A 15,193-nucleotide genomic window follows, 5' to 3' on the forward strand; every position below is an offset into this window, starting at 1 on the left:
TAATTAAATGCAAAATTATTTTTAAAATTTTAATAAATGTTTTTGTAGCCAAAAAGGGTTGTATATTGTAAATTTTAAGCCTATGAGCTTATTCTTAATTATGTAAAGAACCATAACGCTCAAAATTAGATAAGTTTAAATTTTTTTTTTCAGAATCAAAAAATAATAATTAAATATTCCTCCTTCCATACATACAAACACCCACAATAATATCGCCTACAATTGTTTGCTGACCAAAGAGCCGAAAACAAAAGCGTGAGAAACACGACCCACAACCACAAATCTGAATTTAACGATTTAATCCAATTTTTCAAATTAACTGTCTGTGGCATTCGCACTGCTCCACATTTCATCAAAGAAATATATACATATTTAAATGCACATACATACATACATACATACAGCTGTACATACCTATACACGAGCGTATGTTTGTAAGCAACCAACAAAAGTCGCGTCAAAAAGCAACAAAACGCAAAAGTGTACCGGAAAAAACATGAGCACGTGCAAGGCAGTGATTAAATAAGAGAGCGCTAAACACACACTAGTACATTACTAACTTCGTAACAGCCCGAGTGCTGAAATTTGAAAATGGAACACGAAACGCAGCCGCCTACCGAGCGACGTCAAACATGTATGCTGAGCCGTTGCAGCAAGCAACAAAAAAAATATAGAAAATAAAAATAGAACAGATTTCATATATATGCTAGACACATTAAAACCCTTTCTCAAAACGGAAGTCACAAACATCATTTCGAACTCACTCTCTCAACTGTTGGTTTTCCTGTTACCGCTGCCGCTGCCACTGTTGTTAACAGTTTACGATTACGTTTGCTGCTAGGCGCCGCCGCTGCAGGCACTGTTGTTGTTGTCGTTGTTGTTGTTGTGTGTCCCATAATTTGCTGTTGTGCCGACACATTAGCACTCATGCAACGACGCTTGCCGCGCGGCGTTGCTGTCTTTACAGCACTCGTTGTTATCAAATTCGAATTTGAACGATGACGATGCAGCTGTTGCTCTGCCGCTGCTGTCGCCGCCACCACAACCATTTCGGTCAACATGGGCGGCACTGTGGCCGCAGTTGTATTTGTAATATATGTGAATGTGCCTGCACCGCTACTACTGCTACTGCCACCACCACCACCAACACCACCGACGACGCCGGCGCCGCTGCCAACTAGTCCAACGCCGTTGCCACCGCCGCCACAAAAGCCCGAAGCAGCGGGCAACATATGTGCACAATTAGACGACATGCACACTGCAATAAATAACAACACGCGCGCACAAACACTTTTTAGACATACGCGAACTCAATTAATTATACACACTCGCTCTCTTTATCACTCTATCTCTCTTTGTAGCGTTGTTACGTTGCTCTGCTGGCTGCTGATTGCTGACTGTTATTGGGTACGTTAAGGTCGCGCGAGGCAAAGAGCGATCAGCTGTTCGCTATAAACACAACAAACGAACAACCGGCACGAAACAGCTGCTCGTTTAGTTGGTCGTCGTCACCGAAAACATCAAACACACAAATTTACTGAAAAACGATTGTTTGCTTGTTTGTATTGTAAACAAACGAGTGCACAATCACTCGGCATTCGTGAGTTCAATAGTCAAGCAAGAGTATTAACTATGTATGCGCTGTTGTTGTTGCTGTTTTGTTGATTTTCTTGCTTTTGTTTGCTCTCCCACTTTATGTGTTGATTTTCTTTTATTGCAGTTTAACTGCTGTAAGGAATTTGTTGAATTTTGACCGCACGTACTCGCCGACGAGTGTTTTTACTTCTTTTCTTTTATGTACATAAATTAATGTTTACACGAAGTGTAGTAAGCGTGCACTGTTCGGCGTTGATTTGTTTGGGGGATTACAAAGATGACTGACTGACCATGGTAGGCAATCAAACGAACGACCGACCGAACGAACTAAATCTCATAGCCTCTCGTTTGGCATGCTTGGTTTCTTTGGTTTTCGTTGTTATTGTTGTTGTTGTTGTTGCCGTTTCACACACTCACTCGTACACGGCACTTGCAATTTTGTTTTTTTTGTATTTGGTTAACCGTTCTATTCCAACCGTTCGATTTTCTCTTATTCCTCAATGTTTGGAAACCGGTCGACGGCGACAAGATGCTGCCAACTAACTAAAATTTAAACAGGAGCCTACTAGAGTAAGAGCAAAATTCGCTTTGCAGCAGTAGTTCGCGTAGTACACCGGTAATTTCGTTTCGTTACGACTGCTCTGTTGTCACTTGCGACTGCTACGGCTATCACTTGAACTTGCCAGAATGTTTCGGATATACATAAAAACTGTATATGTTTGCTTGCATGCGCGTTACGTTGTTACGTTTACATATGGCCTGGCCTATGCTATTATTATGCTATTGTCAGTCAGTCGCTGTGTTGTTTCACCTTTTCTTAATAAACGTATTCAATTATTGTGTGTGGTGGCCTGCTGCTAATGACACCGCGGCGCACCAGTGCCTTTGCTTTTGCTTTGCTGCGCTCTTTCTCTCTTGCACTTCGCTCTTTTGCGTGAATCGAGTGCTGTTAATTGCCGAGTCAACTGCTATGCGCTCTTCGCTTCACATCTCTTCTCCACATATTTTTCTTTCACATTTACTTTGCACTTGCACAAGTGTTTGGCATTTTTTTCTTGTTGTTTTATTTTATGTATAAATAAATATAATTTTTTATCGCATTTCTTCATTAATTTGTGTATTTATCACTCACTTTATATGTCTACATTTCTTTCTGCTTTGTTTCTACACTTCTTCTTTTCTTTGCTATATTTTTTCTTTGTTTTTTGTATGTGTGTGTATATATGTATGTATATATGCTTTTTGCAAATTTTATTCAACCGTCGATCAAATGATTAAACACGTCACGATGAACGCTCTGCGCGACCAACACTGACAGTTGTTACGAACGCAGCGAAGATACTCGGATAACGCTGCCGCTGTCGCTGTTGCTTTGCTTTTCAATTGGTGGTAACGCGTCGTCGTCGTCGCGACGTTTCTCATTTCGTCTCGTCGCAACTCGCCATACCATCTTGCACTTGGTAACTGCAATACAACGCGATACATATACACACAATTTATAGTAAACTAAATACAACACATGTATGTATGCATGTATGTCGGTTTATTTGTTGGTATGTAGCAATACAATATATGCCGAATGTTCGACCGTCTCGCAGTCTGTTCAATCGATTCGACAGTCAAACCGACTCGACTGTCTATTCGACTGTTCGTTGTCGACAAGGCGTACTACACCAAGGTGAAATTAGCAAAATGTACTCGACAAACTCGCGCACATACACATGCGTCCAAGCGAAGCGAAAATAATCAACTAACCGACTGAACTTAAATTTTGTTGTTTTGCTTTGGGTTAGGTTAGAGAACAGTGCGCGCTGCTCGGTTGCCGCAATGACACACAGCGCGCTGCTCGAAATGTTGTTGTCGAGACGTCGTTGTTGCAGCTGCTTGGCTCCGCAGACTGTGTTCGCCATCAGCGTTCGGTACATTTGTACATATGTTTTGTTCTTATTTGTGTCGATTTGCTACATACCAACATAGATACAAATATATATGTACATGTGTGTATGTGTGTATCTAAATATTGTGTGGATTTTCATATTGCTATTCCCCGTAGTAGCAGTAGTAGTTGTTGTTGTATCTTGTTTAAGCTGTGAATATCTTCCTTCGTCACAGGCCAACTACACGCGATTGTTGCAACTTATAATTTTTCGTTGCCACGTTGGTGCTAAGCACATAACACACACGCACATACAACACTTTAAAGATTTGCCACTTTGCTTTCAACGAGTGGTAGCTATGTAGACCTCCCCTCTTGACATGCGAGTACCCGTTGCTGTTTAATTACATACATACAGGTTTTTGGGGAAATTTGCTACTTTTTCGCAGTGGAATTTTTTGCGAAATTCGTTATTACTTTAACTAGTTGGCAAAATTATTATAAAAATGTACAAATTTGTTGCTGAGCTGTCTTTGGTTGCAAGTGCAAACTCCAAATGTTCCTTTACTTTAAAATACAGCAATCTCACTAGGTCAGTTATAATGGACTCCGCGCTCGTTCCAAACTGTGTGACCCGAAGCGTTCAATTTTGCGATTGAACGAATATTAACAACAATTTTACACCCACTCGTAGTCAACTACTCTTTACAACTACAAATCGAAAAATATTGCAAAATTTTTCAAGTTCGTATCCTCGCCGCAATTGAAGACGCTCGTGGGAAAACTTACATAACTTTTGAGTCACTTTATTATAATAAAAAGATTGTACTTAAGGATTTGTATCAATTTCACTTAATCACGCTGCGCCAAAACTTTTGTGCACTTACAATGGCGACCGCAAAACGTCATGCCATCCAACTAGTGGTTCGTGCTCGTTGAAACATTGTACAAACAAATAAACGCACCGTGGCGCGACATAAAGCTTCATTCGCCAATTTTCGGTCGCGAAATTTGACTTTGCAACTTGTTTTTTTTTTCTTCTTCGTTTTTGTTTTTGTAAGGGTGAACCACTCCACTACACTATGCAAAGCAAAGATATACCGACATAACTGCAGCGAAATGAAACGAGTGCTTTTAATCGTTGTTGGTAGGCAACACACGAGTGATACGCCGAGAAAGACTTACAAAGTTGGATGCATACACACTTCAAGATTATTAATTTTTAATATTTTTTATTTCGATACTCCCAATATTAATAATATAATAAGAGCTGGTGATCACCGAAAACCGGTTCAAATGCATTTGGCAAACGTACATAAATATTGGCATACATACATATACATATGTATATACTTATGTATGCTAATAGCTACATATGTAAATATGCACTTAAGCAGCACATTTGTAGCACGTACTCGTCACCTTCTGTTGCTGCTTTCATTAACTTGCAAAAGTGTACCCACTAGGAAAAAAATTAAGTGACTTTCGAAGAAAGCTTAAGAAGTTAAGTTCACTGATAACTGCCACAAATGCTTGTTTTAAACAATAAGTTGTTATTTTTATTAATAAGCTCACACAAAAATTAACATAAATATCGACATTTCGGAAAAAAATTATCCAAGCTCGAGGTTTAAGTTACTTCAATTAGCAAAAAAGTTCAACAGCCTAAACTTGATTTTAGCATATTATAACTGAGACAGACATGTAGTACATATTGTAGTATACTTCAGAAATCATATGGGTATCACCGGTTTTCCGAATTTTGTTTGAAAGCAAATGGTGTTCCGTACTACAATAGAGTTCTAGAAACCACTGAAATTTTGTGGTGTTGTGAAATACCACAGTGGATGGCATTGACACAGTGAAAGCTTTAAGCTCTTCTGCCACAATTATCTGTTTTCTGACATTTTCACATACAGAAAATAAATTAAATTCAAAATTAATTGAAATCAAAAAAACAAAATTTGGAAAAATTTTGTGAAAAATATGTTATATGTAATAATTATATTGGGCGATAATATTTTAAGATTGCTTGAAGTTATAACTAAGTCAGGAGCAATTTTCCTGCCTGTTATTCATAATTATATTTTGCTTGAATTTATTTGTTGGATGTAAACATAGTACAATACTACATGTGTGTCACTATACTGGTACATGGTTTCTTGAGCTTTTATTGTAGTACACATCGTAGTACAGAAACCATATGTCTGTCTGAGGCATTAGACAACTCAATTACAATTGTTTAATACAATACAAAGTTATATTACAAACTTTACACTGAAAAATCCATAAATTTTATAAAAACTTCATAAATTTTGTTTAAGAAAACCTGCAAAGGTAGGCAAAAAATAATTCGAGTTCCACGGTGGTGTCAAATTGAAAAATAAACTAAAAAAAAGTGTCACCTAAAGGGTAAAGAGACGAAAAAAATAGTTAAAAGGAAAATGTATAACAGAAATTTTCAGATTGAAATGTCGACACTCCGGCCTAATTCTCAAAACTACGCTAATACCCCTAAAAATATAGAGTTATCAAAATTATAGAATCGGTTATGCTTCAGTATACAAAACAAGAAAAACAAAAACAAAAAAAAAATAGTTCTGCCAGAAAGACATGTTGTATGTAAAGAGGTTTTTTATAGGCTAGATACAAAAGTAGATCGATAGGCACAACATTTTGGGCATTTCTCTTCAGTAAGGTTTGCCATTTCGTCTTGGTAAGATATACGATCCAACGAGTCGAAATTATTAAAATTTACTATCGAAATTCGGAGTTAGTGGACTCAACTTTAAGAGCGGCTACATCCAATTCATGATGAGACTCATTTCTGGCTGAATGACCTAGTCAATAAGCAAAAAATGCTTTATTGGTCAGGCAGCAATCCAGACGTACTCCTTGAGTCACCATTGCATCCCGAAAAAATACGGTTTGGTGCGGTTTATGGGCCGGCGGCATCATTGGGCAATGGGATGATATGGACTTGGATAATATGTGGTTGTAACAGGGCGACGCCACAAGTGACACAGCGAATCGAAGTTTTGCGAACGTGTTATCTCACGAAATGGTCCAGTCAATTGGCCGCCTCGGTCGTGCGATTTGACGCCGTTAGACTATTTCCTGTGGGGTTACGTCAATTCTATGGTATATGTCAATAAGCCAGCGCCGATTGCTGAACTTCGTACGAATATCGAACGTGAAATTAGAGCAGTATCGGCCGATTTGCGGTTGAAAACCGTTGAAAAATAGGTTCAGTGTCGGGACTTCTGCAATCGTGCCCTTGGTGGCCATGCAAAAGAAATCGAGTTCCATACATAATGACATAATGGAATGTACTCTCACAGGAATAATTGTTTTATCTATATATCTACATATATGAAAAAGGTTTCACTACCTCTTTAAATTTTCAAAATTACATATTTTCTAACTTTGCACTTTCATTTAAGAATGCATTAAACTTAGATGTTCTCACTGGGTACTCATGTGAATGTATGTACATTTGTATGTATGTCACTATGCAAATACTATTGGTACTAAAAATATAGCAAAAATTAAACGGATATATTTTTTTATAATTATTATGAATTTTTAAACATTGTATGAAGTCCAATATTTATTTTTTTTCCCGGTTATGATCTTAATTATAATAAATTAGTCAATTTATAAATATTTAATACGTACAAGTCCCACCAACCACTTTTTTTTTGCTATTTTTTCATAGATTATACACGTATGTACATATGTATGTATGTTAAGTAAAAATAATAATAATAATAAACCATATTTAAGTGCGTCCACAAATGAGTATATTGGTTACAATTCGAAATTACCGTATTACTATATTGCACGCCACAAGCGCCAAGAGAAACTCTTTCACTGCATCACCGCTTGATATTTGCGGCGCTCGTGCTCTCTGTGCGCGCCTACTTGCCACCCACCATTTCGTGTGCACAACAGCAAGCCACAAAACTACATTTATACACTTTCTTGTACGCATACAACATGCCACACCTCGACTTTCCCTCCCTGTACGAACGAATTGGGAGATTGTACTTGCAGTTAGTCGCTGCAACAATTACAATACATACATATACAACATAGGCGAAATTTAGTTCTATTATACGCGCGCATGCAGTGCCAACTATCGTGAGATTAGGAGGAGAACGTACCACTCACTACGAATATGTACGGTATGTATGATGAATTTATTTATTATGCACGTTGGCTGGCTACAACCGACCGACAGCGCCGCCACCACCAACACCACCTGACACTGCCGATAACAACGTTGACGCCGATGACGTTGTTTGTTGATTTGTTGGGCTCGCTCGCTAGCTAGGTTGTGTTCGCTGGCTAGGTAGTTGAAAATTGTTGGCAAACGACTTGTTTGGCTGCTAACAGGCGCACAGCGACAAGTAGCGAGTAACTTGTACAACGAATTTTATTTTATATGTGTGTACTCGAACTCGTGTGTTGTATGTATGTATGTATGCTTGTGCGGTCGGCAGGGTTGGCACAAATTAAATTGCAGCTGGTTGGGTGTGATAAGTAGTAGGTAAAGTGCGCGGGCGGTATGGCGGACAAGTAGAGTCAACGAAATGAAATGCAAAGTGTAGGAAAGACAAAAATGGGTAGAACACATGTATGTACATATGTACATACTCGTACGACATTTAAATACATATAAAAATTAATGTGAGTGCGAATACGAAAATGTGGAAAAAATAATTTAAACACACGCAGGCGAAGAAGAGACGAGATAACGGCAGACACAACTCGTCATCGAACAAACAGGCTAATAATTGCCATTAAAATGTAACTGTTGGAACTATGCAAGTCTTAATGGCGTTATAAGGTAGCCATTTTTATTATTTCGCAGCGCAAACTACTACTAGCGGAAGAAAAGAAAGAAAAGACCGTGGAGTTGCAAATTTAATTAAATCATTGGGGGCAATATTAATTGAGAGCCGGTTAGAAATTGAAACAGTTAGACCAATGCAATGCATTCAAGGTGACTTCAACAAACTAATTTCTATAATTTTTGGTAGAAAGTATGTATTTAATTGGAAATGCAGTATAATTACATTATTTTATTATATTTTTAGAAAAATATTCGTCATTTCAATATGGAGCTTTGGTCGTATTGCAGCTACATACAGACATACAAATCTACAACCGTGTAAAGCTCACACTCGTTAGCAAATTCGCCGAGTAGGTACTTTAGTAAGTAAAATCCGAAGTTCAAAAAAATATATGTATGTAGCAATAAATATGTCGAAAAAAAGTCAGTACCGAGTGCAAATGCATAACAAACTGAAAAAATGCAGTTGGTTAGTTGTTAGACGCCTGGCTACACGTATTCCCTATTTAAAAATACATACATACATACATACATAACTGCATTTAACTAGAATTCCTTTGGCATTTTACAGCAGCAGGCACTGCAGTGTCAGTAGTCGTCCAAAAAAGTACTCAAAAGCACAGAGAGCAAGACAACTCTGGAAGCCGAATGCTGAGTTGACCTGTATGGTGCTGCGTCAAGCAAACAACCAGGCAGCTAGGCAGCCAGCCACCCAATCGAGCAGTCATCCAGCCGTCAGGCACCCAAGGCTGCCACGAGCCTATGCAGTAGGAGAGTAAGCCCAATGTATGCGTTGTTGAGATGAGTAACCCTTGAAAACTTTAGTGGATGCACGCAACATGACATGCAACAAAATCGATAAAGAGGTAGCCATGCATTTGTGCACAACCGTGTATATATTTGAATACATTTGGTATACCTACTTGTGCTTGCAACTGCATGCAAGTATGTTTGTATGTTTACTTATTTAAATTTGTCAATTTTATGTATACTCATGCCATTGGGATGACTTTATTAGAACAACAGTTGGAGAAAAAATCGAAGCTGTAGCCTCCCGCATAAAATATGTATGTATGTATATATTTTACATTTATCGTTTATATTGCTACAATTTTTGCACTCTCAGAAGATACATACATACACACATATCAGTTCAAAGCTAACCTCAAAATTCGTGCTTATAAATTTGTACACCAACGAATGAATGTCTAAGCATATACCATTGTCGGCATATACCGTATTGTATAATCTCGAATTCGGAAAGTGTTCTGAAGTGGAAAATAATCGGCAGGCAGTTCGTAGCTGGGGGAAAGTGACCTCAATGTGTTAATTATTACTGCACTTTCTAAGCAAGGCAGACCAGCAAAAGCAAGTTAACTAAATTTTATTTCAATAGCAAAAACCAATTTTTTTATACACTGCTTTTCGAGTACGCTTGGAAGCTGGTCATGTAAACTGGCTTTGTTGACGCATTGCCACACTTAAAGTTATCGCAACTTTTGCTAAAATAAACGGGTACGTATGCATGATCATTGTGTATAAATATGTATAATGTAAAATTATACATACATACCTACATTAGCATTATATTCATATGTATGAATCTGATTTGGCTTACTTTATGCTTTGCACATTTTCTTATTGTTTTTTGTTTTTTTTTTCTTCACAGCGGCTGTTGTTGTTTTTGTTACATGATTTTCTTACACGGCAAAGGTGAATAAACTCACCATGGCTATACAAGAAATGCAGCCCAGCGCCAAGTCGCCAGTTGCCCGATATGCCAGTCTCCAAACACAGCTAAGCACAGCGTACAGCGCACAGCAAAAAGTGTACAACAAACGATTTACAGCAACAACAACAACAACAGCAATATGAAACTAACACACAAAATGCGACAGCAGTGCTCTTGCTGTTTTGTGAGCTGCGGTTGCCAACATTGCGATTTAACGGCTATAACTTTCAAACAAAAAAAGCGTTCAAAGAAGCAGAAAAACGGCAATATACAAATTAAAAGAAATAAAAAGAAAAAAATTTACTAACTAAGAGTGACTTAAAGCGAGGAGCAAAAATAAGATAGGTATGTACATATAAACATACTCGTATATCACAAAAATAATGTACATATAATAAGAAAGGCAACAAACAGCACATCAACAAATCGAAATCAGTACCAACTAAAGAAAGAGTAACACTTAACAAACCGTAAAAGCGATCAGCCAAAGCAAAGCGCACTGGCATATGCCCATACATACATACATACATACATACAGACTATATAGAGAGATCGTGTGTATGATTTTTAGTAAATGTGGCAATTGAAGAAACAGAAAATTAAGCAATATGTACGTCTAACGCCTCAACTTAGACACAAAGTAAGCCCCAACAGTGTAAACAGAGCTAAACGGACGGATGGACGAACAGTCAGCGTCAGAATGCCTGTCGGCCAGCCAGCTAAATAGCCAGCGAAGCAGTCATTTAGCCAATGATCGTGGCGGTGCGACCGAGTCAACTAACCAAATACGATTTTAGCAAACTACCGATACGACGACATCAAGCCATAATTTTATATGTACGAGTACTTATAGACAACGTTTTGAGCTTGTGATGCCAGCACAATGCAGGCAAAAGCAGTGGCAGACAAACACGACAGACAGACAAATAAATGCGCTGACACACAGCTAGATTGACCGACTGACAGACAGAAGACAGGCAGGCAGGCGCACAAGTCCGTCGGCCGTAAGCGGCAGTAGGCGAGAAGCAATAAGCGATCGACGACTCCAATGATGAAGGCATACATACTACATTGAGTGAACTGTTGCAACATGGAGCGGTTGAAAGTGCGCACTGTTGTTGGATCATTTGTGCCAACAGCCAAACGTCGTCAACGAATCGATAAATGTGCGCAGAATTCGTGTTGTTGTTGAACTGTATTAACCGTTGTATGCAGTTGATTTTTTCGCTTTTTAGTACTTTGTTTGTTTGCTTGTTTGCTCTCTACATTGCGCAGAAGAAGGCGTACAACGGCGCACCGTAACTAACGTGAAAACGTCACCGCACAAAATCGATGCGCTACTACGTCGGGTAATCAACGAGAATCGACATTATCTGAGACGCCATTATTAATTTTATTATGTATATATGTACATTTTACGTTTTTTGTCGCGTATTTATATACTTATGCATAAATAAATGCCTGTGTATATAATATACATAAATACATATGTATATTCGTTAGCGTATGTAAATATATTCGTTTGTGGCGCTGTTTTTTGTTTCCAAAGTAAATGAATGTATCGTTTAATTTGCTATTTAAAATTCTGTGTATGGTGACCCTGACGTGTATTGAAGTCAGCGCGACGACAAGAATGCTTTTTGCTTTAAATTATTGTATTTTTTATTATTATTTACTCAAGTGAATCTCGGTGACATAATATACATAAATATATTTTACTGTCAATATATTTATCAACGTTTTGTTTTAAGCATTTTTAACATTTTAAGCTCCGTTTAGCTGTTACTAATTATAAAGTAAGTGCTTAAATCTATGCGTTAATACAGACAAAAAATTGCTATTATATGACAGTAAGTGCCTTGTATTTTTAGATAATGGCAAAAGCATGCAATTTGCCACAAAGCACTATAAAATGTTATGGTTTGGAATATTATCTAAATTTTAACAAAATCTTAACTTTGAAGACTACTGATATCACTTTTAATGAGAGTTGTTCCAGATAGTTCTTTAATTTGATCAACTAGCAAATTGTAGGACTCTTTTTTTCTTCAAAATCATTCGAATTATGGTGATCTGGTGTTGCCAGATCAGATGTTTTTTCAATAGATTTAGAGAAGTGAATATGAATAAATATAGGGAAAAGGCTTTGGAAGACTGAGTTAAAAAAAAAATATATATATTTAATCTGACACATTATCACAGATATTGGGTAAATAGGACCTATGTACATATATAATTAAAAAAGTCGGTTTAGTTTCACTATTTATAACTCAATAACGTCTTGACCGAATTTGATGATCCTTGATTTGTTGTGAAGCCCCGAAAAGCAGGCTAACAAATTAAATATCGGAAAGATTCATTAAAAAGAAAATAATGAAATATTTTTTGTAATGAAAACCAATCATAAATCAAAAAAAGTAGAATCAAATTTGATAGAGAACAACTGAGAATCCAAGAGTTGGAATATTATACCAGTTTAAGTGATTAGGTAGGTTTCAAAATTTGAAAATTCTGAAACAGCTTAGTTTTCGTAATTTGTAAATAAAAATTTCACAAAATGCTGTTTAAATATGTATCTTTGATATGCTGAATTGTTTAAATGAAATGTATGATTGTATATATTAAAAAAAAATTTAAAAAATACCCTTTAAATCCACATAAACCCTTTAAGGTAAATCTATAAAGTTCTTGTATAATCTCTTTGCATAATTTGGTCGAAAATTTTTTCTGGCGTTAATACAAAATCGGCTATTACAATATATTCATTAAGTGGTTAATCAGTGGTTGTTTTTTCATCGAAGCTCATGGTTTTCACCTAAAAATCTAGAATTGTATGGAGAATTTGAGGTCTACCTCAACTATTTATGGTTTTGAAACATTTATTTCGAATCATCGCTTATTTTTTATGCATTTCTATGATTAATTACCATAGTCTGTTTCTTTTATAAGATAATTAGAGGTCTTCTTCAGTCTTTTATCAAAATTCTTGAGGTTTGTGTGGTCAATTGTTAGTGTCGAGTATTTTCAAAACCTTATCGAAACCTACATATTCTGTCTGTCTATATGATAAGCTGAACTGAACTATAAATATACTATATACATTACAATAGAGATAAATAAATTTAAGTTTATTATGAAAAAAATAGAAGCGCAGTAATCTTGACTTAAAATCAGCAGCTAATAAGCGGTATGTTAAATATATATGAACAATGATTATTTTTCTACTTATTAGCTTCACTAAAGCTATATTTTTTATAGAAAATACAGACATATCGTAATAGGTATGTACATTTTATTGTAGATTAGCTGTTTAGAAGTTATAAAATTATTTATATACGCTGATTTAGTTGATACGCTCGTTTTTAAACAATAGTACTCTATAGTATATATAGTATATACATACATATGTATTATATCATGTGTACTGTTAGAAGCATTCAGAATTGCGCTGGTAGGAAATAGCGATGTCTCAGCGAGGTAGTCAATGCTATAAAACACCTGTGTGGCGTCGGTGATATATGTATGTACATATATATTATACATATATATATTTACTATAAAAAAATTGCTAAATGACAGACAATACAAAAATGAATACAAATACATTTAATCACTTATTCTCGGCATATAAATAGAATATAAGAAATATTTAAATTTAATAATAATAAACAGGTTCGCTTTTTTGTTGTTTCAAAACAGTTAATAGCCGCAATACAAATTCATAGCTGAGCGTTTATTTGACACTAATATACATATGTACACATAGGTGGAGCAAAAAAAAAACAGTTAAATACTCACTTTTTCGCATAATAATTAGCGCTTTTTCCAACGATGCATAAACACATACATGTGTTAAAAAACAAAACCAAAACGAAATATGGATTTTGAAACGGTAAACGCAGCAGTAGTAATGCCTTAGATGCGGTCTCCCACGAAGTTTGTAGTGTTGACGTTGTTTTTAGTATTTTTTTCGCTTAATTTATTTTTCTACTTCTGGCTATGTAGTGTGAAACCAGGTTAATTCACTTCGGTCTGTATGTGGATCTGCTTGTTTTCTTTGTTTGTCAGCTTTTTTACTTTCTTTCTTTTAATGTTTTGTGATTTTTTATTTACTTATCTACACTTTTCTATGTTCGGTTTTTTCACAACTCGCTGCTTCTCACTCACTTTTAATTTATAATTGTTATTTAGGTGCCACAGTCGAGTTTAATTTCATTGTTTGCACTTTTTATCTACAACAACACATTTTTTTAAGTTTAGTTGTAAATATGTATGTATGAGTGTTTGATTTAATAATTTGTTTTTAGCGCACTTAGCTACAATGTATTGCCAGTTTTTTCGCATATGCGCATGTATTTATTGTTTTCATTATACTTTCACCGGCATTTAATGGAATTTCAATTACTGTTATAATTAATAAATACGATTTAGTGTGTGTGTAGTTGGAAAATTTACGCTTAAGCATATAAATATTTGTATACGTATGTACATACAGACACACACATATATAAATGTGTATTCTTTTTAGCATAAAAATTAAAAAAAAAAAATTTCAATTAGAAAAAAATTTAAAAAAAATTTAATTAGAAGAAATTAAAAATTAAAGAAAATATTTAAATTATTAGAATTAAACAAAAACTAAAAAAAAAAAAATTTAATTAGAAAAAATTAAAAACAAAATTTAATTAGAAGAAATTAAAAATTAAAGAAAAAATTTAAATTAAGAGAATTAAAAAAAAGTAAAAAAAAAATTTAATTAGAAAAGTTTAGAAACAAAATTTTAATTAGAAAAAAATTTAAATTAGGAGAATTAAAAAAAAATTAATTAGAAAGGTTTAAAATCAAAATTTTAATTAGAAAAAATTAAAAATTAAAGAAAAAATTTAAATTAAGAGAATTAGAAAAAATTTAAAAATTCAAAACAAAATTTTAATTAGAAAAAATTAAAAATTAAAGAAAAAATGTAAATTAAGAAAATTAAAAAAAATTTAAAAATTAAAAAAAAAAATTAATTAGAAAAAATTAAAAACAAAATTTTAATTAGAAAAAATTAAAAATTAAAGAAAAAATTTAAATTAAGAGAATTAAAAAAAAATTAATTAGAAAAAAAATTCAAAAAAAATTAATTAGA

At 35.0% G+C, this 15,193-nt stretch overlaps 1 protein-coding gene and 1 long non-coding RNA gene across 10 annotated transcripts in view; one reads left to right on the forward strand and one right to left on the reverse strand.

Moving 5' to 3' along the window:
• The window catches only part of Tlk2_0 (serine/threonine-protein kinase tousled-like 2), a 180,098-nt gene that overhangs the window by 11,750 nt on the left and 153,155 nt on the right, over positions 1-15,193 (reverse strand). The window contains exon 2 of one of the 6 annotated variants that reach the window (XM_054231075.1): positions 13,861-14,294. The exons of 2 other annotated variants lie outside the window; for them this stretch is intronic. Coding sequence is in view for 2 of the 4 variants with exons in the window: in XM_011189346.3 (XP_011187648.1) it covers positions 765-1,253 (489 nt within the window). In the remaining 2 variants the exon portion in view is untranslated. Of the gene's footprint in view, positions 1-764; positions 4,096-13,860; positions 14,467-15,193 lie in introns of those variants that run through there. 3 more of the 6 variants (XM_054231074.1, XM_011189346.3, XM_011189347.3) reach the window with 3 other exon arrangements.
• Positions 7,628-11,784, forward strand: LOC105215435 (uncharacterized). Of its 4 annotated transcripts, none has more exons than XR_008471263.1 (5): positions 7,628-8,480; positions 8,575-8,692; positions 8,902-9,397; positions 9,460-9,845; positions 10,000-11,784. It is a non-coding gene; the product is annotated as an uncharacterized LOC105215435 (long non-coding RNA). The 4 variants fall into 4 exon arrangements; XR_008471262.1 differs by having other exon boundaries at positions 7,629-8,513; positions 9,457-9,845; XR_003752581.2 differs by having other exon boundaries at positions 7,629-8,480; positions 8,902-9,401; positions 9,457-9,845.

Source organism: Zeugodacus cucurbitae, chromosome 5, assembly GCF_028554725.1.
Source record: "Zeugodacus cucurbitae isolate PBARC_wt_2022May chromosome 5, idZeuCucr1.2, whole genome shotgun sequence".
In the NCBI taxonomy this organism is placed as follows: domain Eukaryota; kingdom Metazoa; phylum Arthropoda; class Insecta; order Diptera; family Tephritidae; genus Zeugodacus; species Zeugodacus cucurbitae.